A 25,873-nucleotide genomic window follows, 5' to 3' on the forward strand; every position below is an offset into this window, starting at 1 on the left:
TCATCTGTGCAGTTAAATATAAACATTTGGTTGCTTATGAGAAAAGATAAACGTTTTGAATAAATAAAACTCAGTTGGAACGCTGTTGGTAGTAATAACAAATTATAATCTCACCCTCAAATCCAACCATTCAATTCTTCTATCATTTTTATCAAAAGACAAGCTTAAATCAAGACATGTATTATTATTTTTGGAACTCCAATAAGAACATTATTTATTTATTTTATTCATTGATGATACTAAGGTTTAAACTTATGTCTTTCACTTGTTGGACAGACTTGACCCATGCCCTCAGCCTTTTTTTTTTAATGCTTTGTTTTTTGTTTTTTTAAATGAGAGGATTGCATGTTTTCTCCCCCTGGGGCCAGAGCCTATTTGCTTCCTACATGTCCAGCATGAAAGTCATTCTGCGCCATTCACAGTTTCCTGGTTGAAATAGGCTCTATATAACTCTTTTGCCCAGACTGGCGTTGAGCCACAACCTCCCTCATCTCCATCTCCTGAGTAGCTGAGTAGTATGAGCCAACATACCCAACTTGCCTCTACATATTTTTGCATTTTTCTCATACAGGGATTTATTCATTCAGGTAATTATATCATAATTAAAATAATGCGACTTACATGCTAAGATATTTTCATATAAATGGTTATGGGAACCTTAATAACTGGATTTTTAACTCTCCCTAAAGTCATAGTAAACATATTATTTGTATTAGAAAAAACGTCAAACAATAAATATATGTACCCAGAAGTATGGGATACTCACAATAAATGTATCTTCCACTTTGGCAATTCCCTTTCCAAATATGGTTCCAAGTTGATCTCCCACTCCAGCCAAGAGAAAGCCAAATAGAGGAATTCCCAGTAAGGCATAGATGATACAGAATATCTTCCCACCTTCTGTGCGTGGTGAGATATTTCCAAACCCTAAAACAGGAAAAAAAACTCAACTGTTTATAAATGAATAGTAATTTAAAACATCTGATCTAAAAACCTGATCTAGAAATTTCCAAATCTCAATTTCAATTAGTTAAGAATCCTTTTCTATTACATAATTTTTATATATTCCATTATGTTCTACTATAAAACCTTATAAGAAATACTCCAGTAATTACAACTAATAGCTAATGCGGCACTTGAACATTGACAAGATGGTGAAAATTGAGGTGTTAACACCTGTAGAATACCACCCAGGTACCGATAGCCCCAAAGACCACTGCCATTCAGATCCCATGGAAAAAAGTGTGGGGCCTTAATTTAAGAGTATGCAAATATGTCCAGATTACTTATTAAAAATGGACTGCAATTTAATTTTTTTATTCAAGTACACTCCAGAAAATAAAGCTCACTTGCTCAGCTGATACTCTACCACATGAGTCGTATCCCCAGCCCAGATTTTTGCTGGTTGGTTTGAGATGGAGTCCTGTGGACTTTTCTGTGAATTAAAATGAAATCCTTTGGCCCTCTGCTTTCTTGAGTAGCTATGATTATAGGCATGAGTCACTAGTGCCTGGCAAGAAAACACTTTTTATAATATTCTGAAAATGTGGAAGGTTTTCTAGCTGTTTCTGGCTGAATCACAGCAATTAAACTCCATTTATTGTATAAAGCACTATCTGAACCCATGTTTGAGGTAATGAAGTTACGTCTCACTGAAGTACATAGAAGCTGGGCACCAGAGGCTCACACCTGTAATCCTAGCTATTCAGGAGGCTGAGATCTGAGGATCCTGGTTCAAAGTCAACTCAAATAGAAAAGTCCCTGTGAGACTCATCTCTCCAACTAACCACTCAAAAACCAGAAGTGGCACTGTGGCTCACATGGTACAGCACAAAGAGCCTTGAGCACAAAGAGGCTCAGGGGCAGCACCCAGGTCCTTAAGATGACTTGTACTCAACTCCATATTAAATGTATGTGAAACCTGAGCTTTAATTTTCTCCTGCCCCCAAAATATGAAGATATTTTGAAGTTGGCATTTTGTTTGTTGTTACTTTCCAGTTTTTTATTATTATAGTCAAATGTTATAGTCTGTAGGATGTCTACCTTGAGATCTATTGAGGTTTTCTTATAGCCTAAGAATAGTTTCAACTTCTTTTTATTATTATTTGGTGGGATATAAATGTCTTAAGTTTGGTTGCACAAAAGGTATATAATGTGAGAGAGCAGTGGACTAATATTTGGTTATTTTAGTTTAGACATTTTTCTCCTTATAACATTTCCAGCCTTCCCCTCCTTCTTCTATACTCAATTTGGTATTCATTATTAATCATTTACTGAGGGTTTTTTTTTTTTGGGTCCGGTCATGGGGCCTGAACTCTGGGCCTGGGCACTGTCCCTCAGCTCTTCAGCTCAAGGCGAGCGCTCTACCACTTGAGCCACAGCGCCACTTCTGGCTTTTTTCTTTTTGCTTATGTGGTGCTGAGGAATCAAACCCAGGGCCTCATGCATGCAAGGCAAGCGCTCTACCACTGAGCCACCTTCCCAGCCCTACTGAGGGTTTTTTAACATTCCTAATTTCCAAAAACTTTGATTTCTCATTACAACTTTTTTGTTCATATGTCATGGGAATAATAAACCTTCATTTCTTTATCATTGTTGTGTCATGTATTAATTTAATTATTTGAAGGAATTCCTGAATGATTTTTTTAGGTGAGATTCTTTTTCTTTCCCTTTGTATTTGAGTGTGTGCGTGCGTGCGTGCGTGTGCATGTGCGTGTGCGTGTGTGTGTGTGTGTGTGTGTGTGTGTGTGTGTGTGTGTGTGTGTGTGTGTGTGTGTGTGTTGGTCCTAGGGCTTGAACCCACAGGTTAGGCACTGTCCCTGAGCTTTTACGCTCAAAGCTAGTGCTCTGACATTTGAACCACAACTCTGTTCTGGTCTTTTTGGTGGTTAATTGGACATAAGAGCCTCATGGACTTTCTTGAATTGTGATCCCTAGATCTCAGCCTCCTAAGTAGCTAGCATTACAGACAGGAGCCATGGTAGCCTGGCAATAAATCACTTAAGTGCTTCAGAATCCCTGGTGATATTTTCATACTTGGAAGCATACTATAATGCTAGAATAGTTAGTATTTGCAGCTGAAATAAATTTTCCTTGCTGAGTGATGACCATGGTTGATCTGGTTGGATGTGACAGATTCTACTTCAAAGAGCTGAGGCAATGGTGTTGGGCTGGGAGAGGAGAGGAGGCTTTCATGCAAGTGTACACTTCACTGGACTTCCCCAAGTTCAAGCCCCTTGACCAACAGCAACAACAAAAATGTTTTGATTGAGCAACATTAATTTGCCAGGAACTATTCTAGGACTAGAAGTTCAAACTGTGAACACAGATGGAATTGATCTCTCATTTCTAATAATCCAGTGAGATGCAAACATAAAAGACAGGTACCCATGTATGGTGAGTGTGCACCAGAGAAAGTACAGCAATGTTTTCAGTGTAGATGGATTTAGAAGGAGACTAGCCACACACAGAAATGACCCTAAAGCTGGGATCAGAAACTTCAGAAGCTAATCTGGGTGGAAGAAAGAGGAGGGTTCATGATGAGGTTGAGAGAGAAAAAAGAGAACTTAGCATCTTTGAGAAACTAAAAAATAAATTCAGTTCGATGGAGAAGACAGTGGCAGCAGATAAAGAAAGCTAAACTGAGCCTGTGTTATGGAGCATCATATCCTTGCCGAGGAGTTTGACTTCTCTCTCATGTGAGTGGAATGACAGGGAGACATTCAGCAAGGTAGAACAGGGTATAACCTGACATCTTCCAAGTTTATTTTGGCTTCCCAGAGGAGAATGTTAATTGGGAGGCAAGAGGAGGAAAAAGTCCTGCTCAGATTCTGGCATGGATGATGGGTGATCTTGGTGACATTTCCTTGAGAGACACACTGAAGAGTAGCCAGGTTTGGGGAGACCAAAAGTCTGATCAAGGAAGGTAAGTTATGGTTCAGATACAGGTCCCCCAAAGATGCAAATCTGGTCTACTGGGAGACAGGTACTACTGAATGGTACTACTGAATGGGGGAATCTTCAGGTGATGTGAGGTCTTTAGACCTTGACTCATTTCTATCTTTTGTTTCCTGGCTCCTAATAGAATAGTTTTTGCTCTATTCCATATTCCCCACCATTATTTACTGACACTCCATCAAAGTCCCAAAGCAATGGGTCTGCTTGATCTTGGACAGCAACCTGGCAAGGCATAAGGCATAAAAACCTTTTCTCTTGCTAAGATAATTACCTCAGGTGCTTTGTTACAGCAGCATGAAGATATAGAATGGGCTGATTTTGACTTGTCAGTAGAATAACCAAAGGAGAAACCTATATAAACATTGAAGAGTCTGATACCAAAAATGGGAGATAAAGCAACCTGCTCTAGATGTTATAGATTGTGGCACAGATGGAACGCAGTAGTTAGGAGAGAGCCTAGAACAAAACCCCCAAGAACACTGACACTCAAGTTAACATTGATACAGGTTCTTCCTTCATTAACAATCTATATTCAAATTCTGCCAACCATCCCCAGTAATGTCCTCTATACATTTTCCTATATCTTTGGATCCAATTCAAGATCATACCCTGCACTTAATTAGAATAACCCCTTCCTTTAATCTCCTACTTCTTAAACCTTTCATATTTCAAGGCTAATATTTTTTGAGAAAGAGAGCCCAGTTATTTTGTAAAACATTCTTCAGTTTGAATCTGTTCTCACAAGTAGATTCAAGTCATGAATTTCTGGCATGAATATAACTCTTCTCAGTACAAGATATCTACAGCTTATGGTGTTGGCTTGTCCTATTAATGATAGTATTGATTTTAAGTACTTAAATCAGGTCCACTAGATTCTTCCACTGAAAGGTAACTATTCATTTCCTTCGTAACTAAGAAGTCATTCATGGGGTAAACACTGGGAGAATACGTAAATGTTCTGCTTCTCAAAAGTTCAACCACTAGCTATAGCATTCAAGAGAAACAAAAATGCAAAATAATGCTTGTGAAAGGAAACATGAAAACAGGTAAAATAATAGCCCAGTAATTCACACAATAATCACTTAAAATACCTCCAACGTCCATTACATGCAAAACAGGGGCATTATTTCAAAAAACATATATTCATGTTTGTTTATATTTTATACAGAAGAAAAAGCAAAACAACAACAACAACAAAGCCTCTAAGCCTCCACTACTCTTCTGCCTCCAGTAGATACCACTATGGGAAATCAGAGAAAGACAAATCCGCTCCTCCCTTGTCCACCAAATGTCTTCTGAATGGGATGCAGCTTCAGGAATCTGCTCTAGCTGTATAGGGATCAAAAGTGGTTGTCTGCTTTGCAGAGAGGATGAAGAGGGGTTGAGAATCCTAGGGTACAGGAAAAAGCATGGAGTCAGGATGAAAACCCAATCATGTCTGGTACCCCAGCACCTAGGAAAATCTGGAAGGACCATGGGCTCTGATATAATGAATCTCTGCATTTAACTCATTTGTGTCCCATCTGCTTTTACTGAAGCCACAGAATATTCTACAGCAGAGTCACATATGCAAAGGATCCATCCAGAGAACGCATTATAACCTTCTATCTTCTATCAAGGTATCAAGGTACTCTAAGAAGAATCAAATCATCCCAAAGACTACAAAATCATGGAATGTTTAAACCGACTTATTTGGGACAGTGTGCTACCTAACAACACTGCTTGTATCAATAAGCTGAGTATGGAAAACATAATGGAATTGTCACATCCACAGGGCACTGTAGACTATTCTAGGAAGTGCTGAGCAGATTCAGTACTCCGGTTATTGCTTTCTCCAGATGAATAACCATGAGCTAGGGTAGACTAGGCATCTGGTGCCCTATTCTATCCTACTTATTGAAAGACAATTATCTCTAGATTCATATTGATAAGACGTATGAAGGCTGGTTATCCTCCAGGAAAGACATAACTTCTATTTTTGTAAAAATGTTTTATTCTGACAAGGGCATCACCATAGATAGGTTTTATTATTAAATCATAAAAAGCCAACTTATCCACAGAAGCTTGATCTGATCTCCCACCACACAAGTTGGAAGTGCACAAGAAAATACCAACTCCAAATTTTCATCCATCAGCAACTAAGATTTAGCCTAGAGGCTCCTAGGGAACATCTTTAGAAAAGGTGACAGAGGATTTACTCAGGAAGTCTGTTTACATCACCCATGAAATGAACTTACATCCAAAGAGAAATCTAGGTAAGAAAAGGCAATCTGTCTTTCACTGATCACAAAAATGGAGTCAAGTCTCTTGTGGCATATCTGCACTCCATTTTTATTGTGTCCAGGACAAAGTTGACAGAAGGCAGACACCCCCTCCCCCCAAAAAAACAGGAGTGAGGACTCGTGGTAAAAACCCCACTGTACATGTTCTGCTTCACTATCCAAATATTTCTGTAGCTGTTACTTTGCTATGCTGAGCTCAAAGACTTAATTTGCACCTTGAGGAAGTATCCTTCACATAATCTCCACTCCCTGTGTACAAAGAAAAGAAAAAAACCTTGCAGTTTTCTGACATTAAGAACATGCCTAGAATCCCCAGAAATTTCCCCCATTTCACTTCAGAATACAGTGGCTATTTAGAAAAGTAGCTGCCTTGGGTCTAAAAATACACTAACTTTCACAGATTTTCCATAAGTTCTTACCAATGAATGTAGATCTCCTTAAGTGATCTGATACTATTAATAGAAGGGGAGCTTTAGATTACCCATTGACTACAAGAAGAATAGTTCTAAACTTCCTATATTTGTAGATGCCTCAACATCTGACTCTTTTTACCCTTGTCAATCAACAGCTTCACGATGACACAGTACTGTTAAAGAGAGGCAAAAAAACAAGGAACTACTTAAAGAAAAAAAACAGTATGAAGTTACACGCCTCGAGTAGTGTTTACACTCAAATGTGCCACTTGAAGAAAGCCAGGTTTTCTGTTTACACCCTATCTATCTATCTATCTATCTATCTATCTATCTATCTATCTATCTATCTATCTATCTACACATACATATTAATAATAAGAGCCCGAAGGGAATGGTAGTACACCCAGGTTCTGAAAAACATGAGGGAATGGACAAGATTGCAAAATGATGAGGTGTGACGTTGAAGGAAGTAAAGCAAACTAGGGACTAGCGGATGGACAAAGGGAGGGGAGGGGAAAAGTGAGGAGGGGAAGAGCTGGGGAAAAGGATGCCAAGTTATACTGGAGCTGGCATGTGAAATGAACTGTTACATTTTCAAGAATTTTGCATGTTGTTTAAACATTGAAACAAGCTACCGTGGGAATGGTTACACCATTGAAGTTGTCAAGCACTTTGATTGAGGTCATCCCTACTCCCTTTAGCTCGCTAATATTTACCAACACGCCACTAAAGAAAACAGAATCAAATTTAAGGGAATGGAGGTAGTCTGAGCCAGAGAGCTGGATGGAGGCCAAGTGAGTACATTTAGGACACCTCTGACCCCTAAATCAGTGCATCACACAAGATAGCTACCACTCTCCTTCACATTACCCTCAGGAAGGACTTTCCCTGGATAGCTGTTGTAAATATACTGCAAGGAGATCATTACCAAGGGGCTTATATATGCCATCTTTATCTGAACAGTTGGCGGGACATTTTTCTGATTAGAATGTATAGGCTATATGACATAAAATCTTTAAGCATTGTAAACACTTAGAATTGTTTGCAACAATTCATTTTCTGTTTGTCTTTCCCACTTAAGTACCAGTTCCTCAAGTTTATCTATATATCTACTAGACAGATGGTAGGTAGGAAGGTAGGTAGGTAGATAGGTAGGTAGATAGATAGATAGATAGATAGATAGATAGATAGATAGATAGATAGATAGATAGATAGATAGATAGATAGGTAGGTAGGTAGATAGATAGATAGATAGATAGATAGATAGATAGATAGATAGATAGATAGATAGATAGATAGATAGATAGATAGATAGATAGATAGATAGATAGAGATAGCGATAGATATAGAGTAATTTTAACATCATAAACTTGCACAAATGCTGGCTTAATCAGTACATAACTGACCATCAAAAAGTATCTTTTTACTGACTCACTGACATGACTTTGGGAGGAAATAAAGGAAAAGAAAATATATAATCAGTGTTTATGAAAACTGATAAAAATTCCTCTCTAAATAATTAATGAATTTACTATCCTTTCGATCTAACTTACATACCTTTTGAACATTTCATAATATAGTAATTGATTCTAAAATTCATTTGCTTAAAGCAATTAATAATAGTCAATAAATACTTGAAATAGAAAGGAGAGCTGAAGCTTCCTTCTAAATTAAAAGGATGATATCTACAGCTTTAATAATTAAAACTACATAGTAAATTAAAGAATGAAAAGGATACTAGCATAGAAAGATGTATGATTTGCTAAATGTACTTTGAACGAGTTTCAAAGGAGTTTTCTAATCACACAATAGTGGTGAGGCAAGCAGCAACCTACTTAGAAATATTATGTTATGGGACTGACAGGCTGGCTCAGGTGATAGAGTGATAAAGACAGATGGGCGCCACTGTTCTCCTTAGACACTTCTGCATACAGAATGTTTTCCCAGTAGCAAAAGAAATGGCAGACCTAGAAGACACTGCATACTATCTGCGACATTCCTAAGAGTATTTTAAAAAACTAAAATTAGAAAATTATTATTTTATCATGACAAAGAATAGTTGTCTGAAAACACATGTCATATTTAATGTTAAAGCACACTGAAGGGATCCCCGAGGGGCTCAAGGGAGAGGACTCTTGCTTACCAAGCATGAGGCCCAGAATTTAAAAAAAGAAAAAGGTATCCATTTTACACTTATTATTATTCTAAACGTTGTAACAGGTGTGATGTTGGTAAGAAATAAAAGGAATATTTATTATAAAAAAGACAAGTATCTTCATTGTGGGTGGAATTAAGTGTCTTATAAATGCAAAGGAATACAGAGATTTATTGAACTGGAAACATTTGTTAAAGAGCTAAGTACATGATAAATATGCAGAAACCAACAGTGTTACAATATTTTAACATTATTTTAGACATGAAATGAAAAAATAATGATTTATAATACTAAGGGCGATGGAAATATCTAGAAGAAATGTGATCATTGCATACGCCTGAACTTCAGAAGATATTTAGGTTAGTGTAGAATAAGATGACCCAAATCAGATCAGGAGGAGCACATTCATTTTCTTAGCTAAAAGATTTTATTTGTTTTTGCAGAAGACTAAAAGTAGATCTTTATCACTAGCCTTACACTAGTATCAATCCTAATTAGGTCAAGGGTTTTAACGTTAAGACTTGAAACTTTGAGTACTACACTGATAGTAACTGAACAGAATTCTAACAGCTTACCAAGTAAGAGCAAAGACTGACATCAAACTAAGGATTGCAGCAAGCTAAGGAAATAGTCACTAGATGGAAGAGAGAACCTACAAATGAGGGGGGAAAACATCTTTGTCAGCTATACATCTGACAAAAATTAAGAAGCAGAATATACAGGGATTTCAGAACATCCTCAACTCCCAAAGAATCAACAACCCAATTAATAAATGGCACCAGGCACTGGAGGCTCACACCTATAATCCTAGCTACTCAGAAAGCTGCCATCTGAGGAGCAGCAATCTGAATTGTTTCCAGCCCAGGCAGGAAAGTGTGTGAGACCCTTATCTTCAATTAACCATCAGAAAACCAGAAGCGGAGCTCTGGCTCAAAGTGGAACACAGACACACACACACACACACACACACACACACACACACACACACACACACACACACACACGCACGCACACACACACACACACACACACACACACACACATACACACTCGGAATCCTTATGTTCGTGATTAACAACCCAGTCACTAAGAAATATGTATCTTTTATGTTACTTGCTCTTCCTGTCTGGCACAATTCTGCACTTCCAGAGCCATGCTATAATCCTGTCCCTCTGACTGACTATCTCACACACCATTCCTTCTAACCTCCTTGGTAAGAAAGCTAGAGAAACTTTAGTTATGATGCACGAGGAAAAAACCTAGCAAACACAGCTCCAGGAAACATGAATCTCAATAACAAACAACTAGATGGTTAAATAAAAAGAAAGCATGCTTTCAGCGTTTACATTTGAGCACTGTTCTCTTATCACTGATTTTGAACCAGGGACGCACAGCAGAATCACATATGAAACTTTAAAACATCCACTCCACAACAATGATTTATCGTTTTCTATTGAGAGAAGGCTATTCGTATGTGTTTTTAAGTGGTAAGTATTTTTAAGTGGTTTCAACTTATACTCCTGTGACATATATAGTATGTGCATCTAAAGCTACAAAAGGTAAAGAGAGAGTCTCCTTGAGTAGAGGTAGGAAAGGTAAAAATCAGGAAGCAAATCCAAGTAAAAAAGAGCCCAAAGCCTAACATTTAACACCTAGTAAATCTCCTTTTGTCCTTAGAATGACCTTGACTAAGCATCTTTTCTAGACTGGCTACAGTATCACTATTGTGATACTATAAAAAGTATCACTGAAAAAGTGAAAAGTAGAGTGGTATAGTATCACTATACTAACCACATTTTCATTACCAATAAAATCGTAATTAAATAATGTTTGTTATTAGTAAGTTAGGCAAAGCTCGCTCTCTCATTGCATATCATATATACAATCAGATATGATGCTAATTCCTTTATATATACATACACACATATACATTTATACATATATATATACATATATTTAACTTTCAAGACAATCTTATAAAATTTAAATGCAACTAAGCTAGGCTCTCTGATTGTGGAAGTTGAGGTTCATTGAAGTGAAATCATATGCTGAAGGTTAAGCAAGTTAAACAGAAAGACAAAGATTTAAACCATTACCTCAAATACTTAAGAGTATGCCTTAGGGATCAAGGCTATAAACACTGTTTTTCTTCTTTATCTAAACACAGAATGTAGATCTATGCATAGACATGCTACTATGCAAACATTTTGAGTTTGATCTAGTCTTAAAGGAAAAGAATGTACAGGTAAGTGAAAAATGTATCAAAGTAACTAAGTCAAAGGGTTAATTTGACATTTTTGTGTTAACCCTATTATCACCAAACTTCTTGGGCCAAAAGCCAGATACCTGCAATTCAAACAGTATTTCACAAGATGGCTCCCTTGCTATTTGGTGGCACAAATAGTTGAGTTTTCTTAGGTTGCTTTTTGAATGAGCTTCTCTCAAACACTTTGCTAACAAAGTGCATTTATATAATCTACAAGAGTAGTTCAAACACTGAGAGCAATTTTTCCCGTTGCAAAGAGACTTTGCCAAAGAACAATAACAATAATAAGTCTGCATGTCATTTCCTAACTTCCCAAGCTACTTCCTTAATATGGAAGTGCATGTGGATCTCCAAGTCCTTCTTTGTTCCCATTTGCCTTTAACAGTGCCAGAACTGAACTGCACTAAGCTTGACTATTAGTGTTTAGAGACAGGCACTTTAATAAAATATGAGCTCTAAATGTTGCCCAACTATTCTCAATGTCAAGCAGATAGCTTGCTCCAGGTGTAAAGATTCTAATTTCTTGTGCTATTTCAATGTTTGATCAGCCCACTTTTATTCTAAGAAGGGAGCCAAAGTGATCCAGCATCATCAAAGAAATGGGAAGCTATTTCTTAGCAAAAACAAATGGGGAAACACATATTTTTTCCAGGTATTGAGAAAAAGTAAACACAAAGAATCTGAATGCCCTGAAAATCGAAAAGATTAATATACAAAGACTTTTCCTATAAGAACTTCAGAAAAATTTGATGTTATATTCCTGTCCTTACTATCAAATGATAAGTCATGAAAGCCAATAAACAAAGCTATACTGTCTATAAATGATAGGAAGCAACTAGCCATGAATGATGAAAAATGCAAAGGGAACTTATAAAGGATGAGATCATGAGGTCTCTGTGAAAGAAAAAAATAATATATATATATATATATAAAATAACTTTCAGGACAAGATTGATATTATATACAATATATCCCCATGTATATATATGCAATATATAAATTAAAATATAAACAAATGTATAATATAAATATAATATTTGTATGCTATGTATGATGTTTATATATATAATATATATATAAATTAAGCCTCCTAATTCACACGTAACCTTAGCCATGTAGACTGGACCTAGGGACAGGAATTCTTTAAAGGCAATCTCAATAAGAACTCAAACTCCAAGGCCTAATACTGTTCTCAGCCTAGAGACAATCCATTTTCAATGTATTGAAAGTATATTGAACTGTTTTTACTTTAACTAAAAGCAAGGAAAATGAGGGTATCTTTGCCCCCATTTTGTCTCTCCATAGATACTTTGCACCTTCGTTTCCAAAAAAGGCAGGAAAGATTGAAAACATCTCTATGAAAAAGAAATGCTTGGATTATCCCTAAGGAGCAGCAAAGTCTTGTGGGATAGATGACCCTCCAATGAAGATACTTACTTAAAGGAAGGAACCATCTCATGGGAACCAGACCAGTGAAGGCAACTTCTTTAGAACCCTGATACCCAGGAGAACATGAAGTGAAACAAAGACCAGCCAGGCTATACCCATAGCCAGGACTCTTAAACTATGTTTACCTTGATCTCATGGCTCTAATTCTTCTCTATTAAAAATAAGCATTTATGTCTGTACTCTGAGATGGCTAAAGATGATAAAAGTGCCATCATTTCATAGTGTCATGCCACTTTATAATTTTCTTTACCTCCCATAATTTTTTCCTAATAAACTTTCCTATCATTTTCCCTACAATGCCTAAAATTCTCCTCTTTCAGGATCAAGTTTGATTAGCTGTGCTGGCCTTCCAGTAATGTAAGCAGCAAAACCATAGAATTCTACAACTCCTCTGTCATCAATCTTGTCCTGAAAGTTATTAGATAAAATAAGTGTAAAACTTTTCATTTTTTTCAGATAAGGAACCTGGAACTTGGTGGACATACATGATTGAATTATAAAGAAGTCTGTTATCTTTGATTATAATAATCCTCCTCAATTCCCAACACCCCTATTCAAATTTATTTCCAACTATAATTGAAGCAACATAGCACATTAGTTAAAACTACAGGTGGTAGAGCCAAAAATTCTCTATTTGAATCGAAGCACTATCATACTCATTTTCTCCATCTTTGACATAGCATTGAGATCTACATAGCATGCATGAAAGACATAGCACTCAATGCTATATAAACTTGATGACTAGCTAGATGAAATCACTTTACTGGCCACAAAGCTTGACTCAGATACTACCATAAATTCTCAGAGTAAGTGTCCATTGCTTATAAGAATGGTAGGACTGGTCATGTTACATTTCCTCCTGAAATAATGTTTAAGGCAACATTCTTTTTTCATATGCTTTGCAGATCATATGAAGGTATGAAAACAGCTATTTGATATCCAACCAACAATAGATGCAGTAAAATGTTCTAAATGACTTCAGTCCACCTTTCATTCTCAGAGTCAAGTAAATGTTGAGTTAACAGAATATTTCATCATCATTCACAAATGATGAACATTATCTGTTACTTGTCAGTTATTTTGACATTTTTCATAGGATTGCCTGGTAATTTCTTGTTTGAGATGGTTTATTATAAAAACTAGAGCCACAATAATAACATTTAAAAAACTACCAGAAACCCAGAGAGAGAAAGAGAGACAGAGAGAGAGAATATAGTTGACTTGTTAAAAACAAAATCATAAAATGGGACAGTTGAAATGGCCAATAAAATTCTAACATCATCACTGCACAAATGCAGAAATCAAGGCCAAGAAAATTGAAGTATCAACAATAATTACACAGCATAGGTTGAAGAGATAAAATGCCAAGTTTTCAAGTACTGATTGTTGGTATTTAATATAATTTGACTTGAAATAAGGGTCTAAGAGCCTGTTTTTGCTTTGGCTATTATCTTGGGGCAGCAATTCAAAACTCAACAACTACTGTCTGTCTGAGACAGGGAAAGACAGAGAGAGAAAGAGAGAGAGAGAGAGAGAGAGAGAGAGAGAGAGAGAGAGAGAGAGAGAGAGAGAGAGAGATTAAACTCAGTTTAAATTCAACATCCATCTATAGTATCTTTAAGATCTATCATCCATCACTGGTATAGGGGTTTGACTATCAGTATCCTTTGATTTTTTTCCCTTCCCTCCTCTACCTCCCCCATTACCCCCACTATTCTTTGATTTAAGCAAATTAAATATCTTTGAATTAGTCAAGATACAGTGCAAAAAGTATAGTTTACATACATTTGCATTTTATATACTTAAAATACTAACTCAGTTGATATATAATAATGCCATTTAACTTAAATACCAGGGTTTCTCACACATAGTGAAAGAAAGTATACCTTACCTCATTAAATATTTGCAAGTAAAAAAGACTGATGGAGGACATCCTTTTTTTTCAGAGTCATGCATAGTATTCATGCAGACTTCTCTGAAAATAACTTGCAGAACATAATTTTCAAAAGGCAGCAATTTAAACTATTTTCCAAAGGTAACAAGGCCATCATCCTACTTAGGAAGATGACTCTTACAAGCAAATCTCTCAACTACTCAGAGAAAGCGATCAACAAACATCTCTAGTTTTTTCAAAATTTATGCTAAGTATAAATCATTTTATTTCTTCAACATATGATGCAATAGTGGTCTATCTCACAGGACCACCAAAAGCAGAGATTAGAAGTCAGGTTACAAGCACTACAGCCATACATATACTATAGACATAGAGTTACATATTCATTGCCTGACTTAGGTGTGTTGTTTAATCTTTCACTGTCTCTATTTACTTATCCAAAAATTAAAACAATGGCAGCAAGTTCCTCATAGAGTTGCTGTAAGGATTCTTTGAAAGAACTGCTCCCTCTTATCTGAGGGAATAAGTCCCAAGACCCCTAGTGGATGCCTAAATCCTCATATAGTTTCAAATCTTGTACTGTTTTTCCTATGCATGCATGCCTATGGTAAAGTGTATTGATTAGGTATAGTAAAAGGTTAACAAAAATTAGTTATACAATAGAAGACATAACAATGCATTATAATAAATTTATATAAAACTTATGAATTGGTTGAGGATTTTCCATTTAATAATTTCAAAACATGGTGGACCAAAGGTAATAGATACAGGAAAAAAGCAAAACTTCAAATATTGGCCAGGCACTGGTGTCTCACATCTGTAATCCTAGTGACTCAGGAGGCTGAGATCTGAGGATCTCAGTTCGAAGCCAGCCAGGGCAGGAAAATCTGTGAGACTCTTATCTCCAATTAACCACCAAAAAGGCTGAAAGTGGAGCTGTGGCTCAAGTGGTAGAGTGCACGAACCTTGAGCAAAACAGTTCAGGGACAGTGTTCAGACCCTGATTTCAAGCCCCAGGACTGGCAAAATAATCCCCCAAACCAAAAAGCCCCCAAACCAAAAAGCCCCCAAACTCAAAACTCTATGTATTGAGTGCACAGTGATGCTACATGTTATTACATAAGAGATCATAAAAAAGACAAATTCGCCGGGTTCTGGTGGCTCACGCCTATAATCCTAGCTACTCAAGAGGCTGAGATCTGAGGATCCCGGTTCAAAGCCAGCTCGGGCAGGAAAGTCCATGAGACTCTTATCTCCAATAAACTCTTAGAAAACTGGAAGTGGTGCTGTGGCTCAAGCAGTAGAGTGCTTGCCTTGAGCTGAGGAGCTGAGGGACAGCGCCCAAGCCCAGAGTTCAAGCCCCAGGAATGAGGGAAAAAAAAAAAAAAAGACAAATTCTTCACTGTGATGATGACATAATTTTTCTGACCTTGCAATGTCTCTCTGATTTTATGGGTTTTTAATACTCTACACATCTTATTTATTTCTGTGGAGGAGAGAATCCTCCAAAAGCACAAATAATTCATCCAATAAACTATTGCTGTCTGTTGGTGATACTATGCTATTAATCTTTGTATTGGTTCTAAACTACGTAAGAGAGAGCTTTGCTTTATTTTTTTTTGGGGGGGGGGGTCCGGTCATGGGGCCTGAACTCTGGGCCTGGGTGCTGTCCCTCAGCTCTTCAGCTCGAGGCTAGTGCTCTACCACTTGAGCCACAGCACTACTTCCGGCTTTTTTCTTTTTGCTTATGTGGTGCTGAGGAATCAAACGCAGGGCCTCAGGCATGCAAGGCAAGTGCTCTACCACTGAGCCACCTTCCCAGCCCGAGAGCTTTGCTTTATGTAAGGAACTTCTTGCTGTCTTGATTTCACTTGCCAAGATTCCCCACAGAGGGTACAACATGTGCTATTAGCCCCGTAGATTGGCGAGAAAGGTGGATGATACATCTTCTATTCTGACTGGGGATATTTGATTTGGAAAGATGTGCAGAAGGTTCTCCACATGGATTGAGACTCTACTATGAGCAAAACACTGTGAACTGCTTGCACCTTGGGCATATTCCTCAGTTAATTCCCTAAGTGAACACCCAGGGCATGAAATGTATTGAAACATTTTTTTTTTCAACTAAGGCTCAGGATGCTAAGGGCAAACACTAGCACAGCCAGTGTTTAAGGCAGCTTGGCCCAACCTCAAACTCCTGCCTATAGAAACAGGCAGTCCATTCTCTCATTCTCTCTCTGTCTTTCTGTCTTTCTCTTTCTCTCTGTCCCCCCTCCCTCTATCTGTCTGTCTCTCTGTCTTAATTTAAAGAAAGGATTTTCAGGAGATAGGAGGCTGAAAAGAGTATAGAAAATATGTTCTGTGTCACGCTACATTCTTATATCATAATTACTTGCACTTCCTTAACCTGAAGTACCAAAAGATAATTTTGAAAAGGTTTGCCCTTGCCTTAAAAGTGGACTCGAAATGCATCACCCTCTCTCCACCAACACACCTTGGACAATCTGTTCAGTGAGGAACACTACTCAGGATTGCACGCTTGACCCCAAATGTATTCTATTCAAAACCAGCTTAGAGTTGAGGAATATACCAAGAAATCAACAAGACAATTACCAAAGACAGTTTAGAATAACAGCCAGCAAATGGCTCTTTACTGTTTCCATAACCTCAGACTACAAGGAGAAAAATGTGGAATAGTGTGGAATGGCTTCCACTGAGCACAAGGAGGTAGGCTGAGTACTAAGTGCTCCTATGCTGTCCCCTCCAGGGAGGCTGCCCTCACTGAGCTGAGCCAGCTCCACTCACTGTCCCCAAGTTGGAAACCCAAATCTAAAGTGAAAATGACTCATACAGACCACCAAGGAAAGAAATACCATTTAGACTCTATTAAACTGTTCGTTTCATGCCAAGTCTGTGTTCTTGGTTTATACTATCCTGAAAGTTTTGTAACTAAACATATTACATGCTTTATTATTTTATTTCCTTATAAAGATACTTATTAAATTTTTGCCTATTATTTTGAGATACTCCAATCATCTAGAAACTGGTCTCTCAACACCAGGTAAATATCTTTGGAGTGAATGAATAAAAGAATGATTTAGAAAAGCATGCCTCTGAAAAAACAGAATACTGCAGAATCCAGAATATGTCTGGAGTCACAATGTGGGAGAATAAAATATCATGTCTATAAATCGGGAACCCAAATCCAGCAAGAAATGGATTTACTAGAATTTGAAGACAAAATTAATAGGACTGGAGGTATGGTTCAGTGATTGACAAACAGCTTGCCTAGTATGTAAAGGGCCTGGGTTTGAGCACAACAATCAGAATTCAAATGACATTTGGAGATAACAATTCAGATGACAGTTAAGTTTGCCTAAACAGAAAATGAATTTTTTCTTTAAATATGTAGAGGTAGCTCAGCACTGGTGGCTCACTCCTATAATGCTAGCTACTCAGGAGGCTGAGATTGGACCCAGCCTGGGCAGGAAACTCCATGAGACTCTTATCCACAATTAACCACCAGAAAACCAGAAATGGAACTGTGGTTCAAGTGGCAGAGCATTAGCCTTAAGCAAAAGAGCTCAGGGAGAGTACCCATGCCCTATGTTCAAGCCCCACGACCAACAACGAAAAAGGAAAATATTTGAGTACACACACACACACACACACACACACACACACGTGCATGCATATGTATGTATGTGTATGTAATATGTGGTATGTGTGTAGGGGAGGGGGGATCTTGGTGCTTGAACTCAGAACCTGGGCACTGTCCCTGAGCTTCTTTTTCTAGTTACATAGAAGGCTAAGACCTATACCACTGTGGTTCAAAGCCAGCATGGACAGAAAAGTCTTCCAACTCCAATTAACCAGTAAAAATGTGGTGATTAAGGCAAAGTTCAACTGGTATATGACCAATGGTAAGAAAGCAAGCCAAGTGAGAACATTAGACCCTGAGTTCAAGTTTCGCTACCAGCAAAAGTAAGATAACAGTAACAACAACAACATCAACAACAATAATGTAGCAAATCTTCAAGAGATGATAAAATTTTTTTCTATGTGGAGGTAGCAAAACAGGTACAAATTTCAAATGCATAATAAATGTGTACACACTGGCATGCATGTGTATGTGTGTACACAATGATTCGTAGGATGATACCAAGAAATGAGTGGACTCATGACTGAAGAGGAGAGGAAGAGAATGCAAGCAAGAATGCAATGTATAGCCTACAAAATTAAGAAAAGTGAAGGAAGGGGCTGGTTGGGAGGAATAGTGACAATGCTGGATGTATTGTATTCACAAACTGCTTTGTTAAATGGCAATTCCTTTGTATAATGACTTAGAGATAATAAAATCTTAAGACAGATGATAGACAGACAGAAAGACAGACAGACATGGAAGTAAGAGATCAGCTACAGAGAAGGACTTACATATCCCTCTATATTCATTATATTGTTTATTTGACTCTCCTTTGTTAACTAATATGTTTGTACTTGCTACTGAGCCTCCAAAAGAAAGCTCACTGCTTTTCATTTAAAAAGTGAATGCCATTAATTCTTTACCATTTTCATACTAAATGTTGTCCAGTAAAAAAGACTTTTCTTTATTGACAGAAGCAAAACACCTTTTCTGAAGTGTCGTGATCTCCATACACTGCCTAGCATTTCCCTGGTTTTCAAAATGTTATTAGCACTGCGTACCTTCAAACTTCCAGTGAGCATTAAGAAAAGTCAACCCGCAGACATCATGAAAACACAGAGTTTATGAAACCTGATTCACAATCAGGACTGTAATTTATTTTCTTTCCAGCATTAACAGTGACTATATCAGGACAATCTGCTTTTAGTTGTCAGAATTCAACTATTTCTAGCTTCCCGACCCCCATCAAGCTCCAAAAGAATAGACTAACTTCTTTTTTTGGCACTTAGAATTATTTTTTTAAAAAATTGCAGTTTTTATTGTTATGGTAAAATCAACTCACAGAGGGGTTACAGTTACATAAGTCAAATAAAGTGTTTCATTGTTTTAACTATGCCACCCCTTCCCTTGTTCTCTTCCAGTTTCTAAAATGAGATTGGTAATACTCCAGTTCTCTAAAATACAGTATCTCATCATGTTTATAGAAAACAACTCAGAATCTGCCAAAGTTGGGAAGAACTGAAAATATTTGAGACTATAATACCACTCAGAACTAAGCAGCAGCATAAGCCTTGCTTCATTGTATAAGTGATTTCCATGTGGCTTCCTTCTGGACACTACAGTCAACTCTCAGTTATTAAGTTTGCTACAATCTACTTAGTAAATGACAGTGTTTCAAACACAAGATTTCATTTCTCTCCAACTTTGCAGTGGCACAAAATTACATTCTTAATGGGAAAATTAAGATAGAAATTATTCAACCCAATGGTTCTAAACTCTTTTGTAGGTTATGGACCTGTGATGGTGAGTCTTAATTAGAACGAGAAGTGCTTGAGGAGATTACTAAAGTACACCTATGGATGCAGTCAGTGAGTTGTTTCTAGAGCAGATAAGGGAGGGGAAACCTGCTCTGAATAGGGGAGGTACCATCCCCTAGGATGGAGATGTTGATGTATTAAAAAGGAAAAGGAAGGAGTCCCCAAGCATAGGCATTCTCTCTGTTTCCTGGCCACCATGAGTGAGCTGCTCTGCTTTGCCACATCCCCATGCCTTAATGGACTAGAACCTCTGAAACTGTGAGTTAAGCAAATTCTTTTTCCCTTAAGTGCTTTTGTTAAGTATTTGGTTATGGACTAATACAGAAGAAGCCTTTTGGGAATCTGATATACACCAGGGACATTCTATCCAAAACACATGGTTCTAGATCCATGAAGCTTATTTATACTTTTCAGAGGTTCACAAATATAAGTCACAATTCTTAGTTGAATCTTTACTGAACTATGAAGAAAAAGAAAGAAGCAGAGGATATTCATTTAAAAATTATATGCAAATTTCTGGGTACTGGTGGCTTATGTCTGTAATCCTAACTATTCAGGAGGCTGAAATCTATACAGATCAGGATTCAAAGCCAGCCTGGACAGTAAAGTCTATGAGATTCTTATCTCCATTAACTATCAAAAATCCAGAAGTGGAGCTGTGGTTCAAGTGAAAGGAAAAAAACTCAGGGGCACTGCCAAGATCCTGAATTCAAGCCCCAGGACTGGCGCACACACACAAATAGAAAGAGTTTGGTGCCAGTAGCTCACACTTCTAATCCTAGCTTCTCAGGGAGGCTGAGATCTGACCAAGCAGAAAAGTCTGTGAGATGAGTATCTCCAATTAACCACCAACCAGAAGTGGTGCTGTGTCTCAAAGTGGTAGAGCACTAGCCTTGAGGAAAAAAGCTCAGGGACAGCACCCAGGATAACACCAAGCCCCATGACCAACAACAAGAACAAAAATTAATGTGTACTTTTTGATGACTCATGACTTTCTATTGTTAATATTGTTGCCATTTCTCTCAGTACTTAGGTAGAACTAAGACCTGGCTTCATGGGATTCCTTTCCACTTAAAATGAGTCATAGCTATAATGTACTTTTGTGCACATAAACCACAGTACTTAAACATGAACCTCATTTGGCACAGGTACTTCTTTTATAAACATTATGCTGTCCTTACAATACCACATAACAATGCCAATTTTCCAACAGTATGCTTTCACAAGTCCAACCCCTCTGTACAGTATTTTCACAATAAAAAAAGGAAAAAAAAACAACCAAAAATAATGAAAAGAAAAAAAATAATTGAGAAGAAAGCAAATATGTAGCAGCATTACCTGGACAAATGTGAAGACATTCCTTCCTTACCAAATGAAACACTTAATATAATTACAAACCAGATTGCTCTCATAATCAGCCCACCATATCCACATCTCTGTTGGTCTGCCAGATGCTGTATACAGTTTACAATCTACGGCAAACAGCATTGTATTTCAGAGGTTAGAAAGGGGAAGAAGTCAGGTACAGTTGCTCTCCTCTGTAAACCTAGCTACTCAGGAGGCTGAGATGTGAGGATCTCCAGCCCAGGTGAAGCAAGGAGGCTGCATCTTAGTAACTTCTCACAGCCATCCTGGTGCCTTGCTGGGTGGAGAGGGGTTACCACCCAGCACTGAAAAACCTGGAGGTAAGAGAAGCCATTTGTTGAATAGCAGACATCATGCTATTTAGCCCCAGGAGAGCTTTGTTCTTACCTCCCTAAATAGTTTGATTCACTCGCCAGTGAATAGCAAAGTATCTCCCTATATGGAAAATTTGAGGTATATCCCCTATATGGAAAGTTGAAGCTGACCCCTGAGCTACTTCCCTAGATAGAAAGGTCTGATAGTACCCAAGCTACTTCTTATATGGTCTGCTTTGGTTGCATTTGGGTGTCCCACCCAAACAGGTGGTTTTTTTGTCTTTAAAAGTTTTATTCAAGCTCTGTGCTTGGCTGCAGGTCTTTGAGACAGGAGCCCACCAGCAGAGGCTAGTTCTCCAATAAAGACTCCCAGTTCAGCCTCTCAAAATGTAGCTTCTCTTTGTCTCACTGACAAGACAGGCAAGAAAGTCCATGAGACTTATCTCCACTTAACCACCAAAAAGCTGGAAGTGGAACTGTGGCTCAAGTGGTAGAGAGCTAGCCTGGAGCAAAAAAGCTTGGGACAGTGCCCAGACCTTGAATTCAAAACCCAGAACCTACAAAGAAAAAAAAGGAAGGGGTGGATAGAGATTCCTTGCTTCCGTTTTTGAGAGATAATATCAAGATTACAAGAATTGGCAGTGGTCATTTTCCAGAACATTAAAGATATGTTACTGAAACCCTTCCCTAAATGGAAGAATTAAAGATAAGTGTGTTTTGTTTTAGAATACAAGTGACTCTTGATTCAAATAGGCCAGAGACAAGGAGGATGTTTCTGCTAATACCCAATGACTATCTCCTCTCAATGGAATTTCTATTAGAGCAATATTATACTATTCTGTATTATCCTATTAAATTAAAGAAGGGGCAAGGAAGTCTACATCCTTAACATTTTCCATCAGCACGGGATTGTGAGTACTAGCAGTACTGGGTGTTCTGATCTGAACCTTCTTGCCTGATGTAACAAACATGCAGACAGAAGATGACTAATCTATTTCATTATTGTGTAGCAGTCTACCCTACTCCATATGCAGTAATTCAGCTGATGTGATTTTTGGACTCTGCAAACTTAACCTCTATTCCTGTGCCATTTTTTGGTGACAAATGCATCTCTACTTAGAAAATAAGTAAGCCCATATGCAGAATTTAAATGGCAGAGACTTACGTTAACATTCTGGAGATGAGTTTCATTTGCATTAAGGGACCCAGAGGAGGAACAGAGAAGCAAAGATGCAAAACAACTCATTATTTAACTTATTAACATCTTCCTTTCTATTCCTTTACTTCTCTTCTATTCCGTTTCCCTCCCCTCCACTCCCCTTCCATTTCCATCCCTAGATGCCCAGAAATAAGCATCTTCCTTAACAGTTTGGTCCAAAGGAAATGCAAAGTAATTAGAGTTGAAGTTGAAAGTAACCGTGAAAATCTATTTCTCTTTTTAATTTGTCTGTAAAAACTTTAACTTTGATTTAGAATGTGCTTCCCAAATCCATAGTTCTCTAAGAGACTGGTGAAATGCCACAGAGTTACGAGTGCACTAAATTTATAAGTTAGCACTCAACACCCAAAGCTGCAGTGACATCATGCCGTAAGCCACTGCTGGCTGTCAAATTCTACACCACCACTTCAAGCCCCTTCAATTCCAAGCTCAGATAGTGATTTCTGCGGTCACAAAGTTGAACAGCAAACTGAGACTCTCCCCCCACCCCCGCTCACATTTTTAAGTTATAATTTCCTATTACATACAACAGCAAAAGCATATACTTCTTGCTGAAAACAAGCTCAGCATATTTCATAGTTGGCAACATAACTCTCTGGACTTCCAACATGCACTGGTATTAAATTGCTTGTTAAAGTTGCTTTCTTTCTCTCCTTTTCTTTCCAATCAATTAAACATTGTGTCAAACTGGCAGGATGTAAATTTGCAGTAGCTCTATGATCAGATCATAATAGCTGAAGCAATTCAATTTAAATAAAAGCAAATTGAAAACTCCAGTGGCTGGTTCAATCTATAAGACCAAAAAAGAAAAAAACCACAACCCAAGGAAACAAAAAGAATCATAAAACCTGCATATCTAAATTCAATGTCAACTCTTAAGCGGTAGAAGAGTTCTTGTAAACATGACACATGCCATTCCAAGGTAATGTTTTCTATTCAGACCTTAAATTCACTGCACATCAAAATGGTGACTTTATTATTTGCATTCCAATATGCAGAAATCATGACAACTGAGAGATACACTGAGATAACTCTGAACCCTTTTTTGGTTCAATTTTCATTGTGGAAAAGTTCGTTATTTTAATTATATCAAATTGTATTAATTATGGGTATCTATTAATATAGAATTATAGTTCTGTATTAATGTGATTATCAATTACAGCTTAATGGCCTCAGGTAATAAAATCATCTTAATTTTATTCTAATCTTTAACTTCAAAATCAAATGTAATTGTCTATTGCTTTTTTTTTTCTTTTTTTCAATACAGGGTCTATCTATGGACTCTTCAAACTTTCTGTCCTCCTGTCTCAGCCTCCCAAGGGCTGGGACTATAGGTATCTGTAAGGTCCGCTCCTGGATGGCGAGCAGACTCCGAGCAGACTCCACCCTCCTCGCAGCAAAGTCTCCACCCAGTACCTGCGTTACCTAGGCAACTGGGACACCTGGAAGAGGTCACATCTGCATCCGCTGAGGTCACATCTGAATTTGATGTGGCCACACCTTTCCCCACCCATACCCTAGATAAGGCCTAGCCCAGGCCCAGATGCCCTCTTGCTGCTCTTTTCTTGCTCTCTCTGTTCTATTCTAGCTCTCTCTCTGTTCTTTTCTTGCTCTCTCTTTCCCAGCCACGTGGAGTGCCAACCTTGCCTGGTCCCAGCAGGTCTACCCCTTACCTGAATACCACGTGAGTGCTACTGTTCTTCCCCTCTCTCTGCTCTTTTCTGGCTCTTTTCTTTCTCTTTCCTCTCTTCCCAGCTCTCTCTCATTCCCAGGCCTTTTCCAGCCACATGGAGTGCCAACCTTGCCTGGTCCCAGCAAGTCTACTGAATAAACCTACCCCTTACCTGAATACCACGTGCGTGCTGGTGCTGTTCTTACTTGGCTACCTCTTTTTAAAAACCTAACAGTATCCCCCACCATGTCTGATTCATCATATCATTCTTGTAAACTGCATTTCCAAGACTTTAACTGACTTCTTTTGAGCTTTAAAATATGTTAACTTCAAAATGTTAACTCCGGAAATGGCTTAAAATTTAAATCCTAGCCCAAGCCACACTTCTAAGAGCTAAGTATATCTGCACCATAAACTTTTTAAAATTTACTTATCTATCCTTGATTTATCTTCCTCACTGCCACCCCCTTAGTTGAAGTAAACATGATTTCTTATTAATTAATTACATCCTTGTCAAGTTTTTTTTCCCCATCATTTCTCTGACCCTAATACCAACTCTGCTTCCAACAACACAAATTAATTCACGGGATCCAAACCTACCAGGTGAGGCCTCAGTCCCACCTGACTGGCCCTACCCCACATACCAACAGTATCCCCAGTCTGCCTACACTTGTTCTTTTTTCTTTTGGTCGGTCGTGGGGCTTGAACTCTGGGCCTGGGCGCTGTCCCTCAGCTCTTCAGCTCAAGGGGAGCGCTCTACCACTTGAGCTACAGCGCCACTTCCGGTTTTCTGGTGGTTTATTGGAGATAGGAGTCTCAAGGTCTCTCCTGCCCGGGCTGGCTTTGAACCGCGATCCTCAGATCTCAGCCTCCTGAGTAGCTAGGATTACAGGTGTGAGCCACCTGCGCCCGGCCTACACTTGTTTTTAATGAACTACAAATCCACAGGTTCTCAGAATCACTCCTCAAGTTCACACACTCCTGAGAGATGGATTCAAAGAACTCAGGAGATCTCCGTATTTGTAATACTAGTTTATTATAAAGAATATAACTCAGGAACAGCCACGTAAAAGGAATGTATTAAGCATGCACAGAAGCACAGATCAAGGGTAGGGATTCCATTGTTTTATAAACTATCTCTGACATGTCTCCATGTATTCACCAACCCGACATTCTCTTAACCTTACTTAAAGTATTTTAAAGAGGATTCATTACGGGGACATGCTTGATTAAACTTTTACATTGATCTTTGGTGAGTGAACTCAACACTCAACTTCAGGCCACTCTTCCTTCCCAGTAGGCCCGAGAGAAGGCTGATATCTAATTACAATTGGTTTCTGTTGTGTTTTCAGTTCATCTCTCAAAACCCTTGTGTTTGTAACTTAATCTCCAATGCAACAGTGCTTAGAAGTAGACCTTTAAGAGGT

At 38.1% G+C, this 25,873-nt stretch overlaps 1 protein-coding gene across 2 annotated transcripts in view; it reads right to left on the reverse strand.

The window, feature by feature from the left end:
* The window catches only part of Kcnk2 (potassium two pore domain channel subfamily K member 2), a 174,399-nt gene that overhangs the window by 32,633 nt on the left and 115,893 nt on the right, over positions 1–25,873 (reverse strand). For both annotated transcript variants that reach the window (XM_070041436.1, XM_070041437.1), the window contains exon 4: positions 767–927. In XM_070041436.1, coding sequence (XP_069897537.1) covers positions 767–927 — 161 coding nt within the window. The remainder of the gene's footprint in view (positions 1–766; positions 928–25,873) is intronic.

Source organism: Dipodomys merriami, unplaced genomic scaffold (genome assembly GCF_024711535.1).
Source record: "Dipodomys merriami isolate MVZ:Mamm:240054 unplaced genomic scaffold, mDipMer1.0.p SCAF_31, whole genome shotgun sequence".
Taxonomy (NCBI): Eukaryota; Metazoa; Chordata; class Mammalia; order Rodentia; family Heteromyidae; genus Dipodomys; species Dipodomys merriami.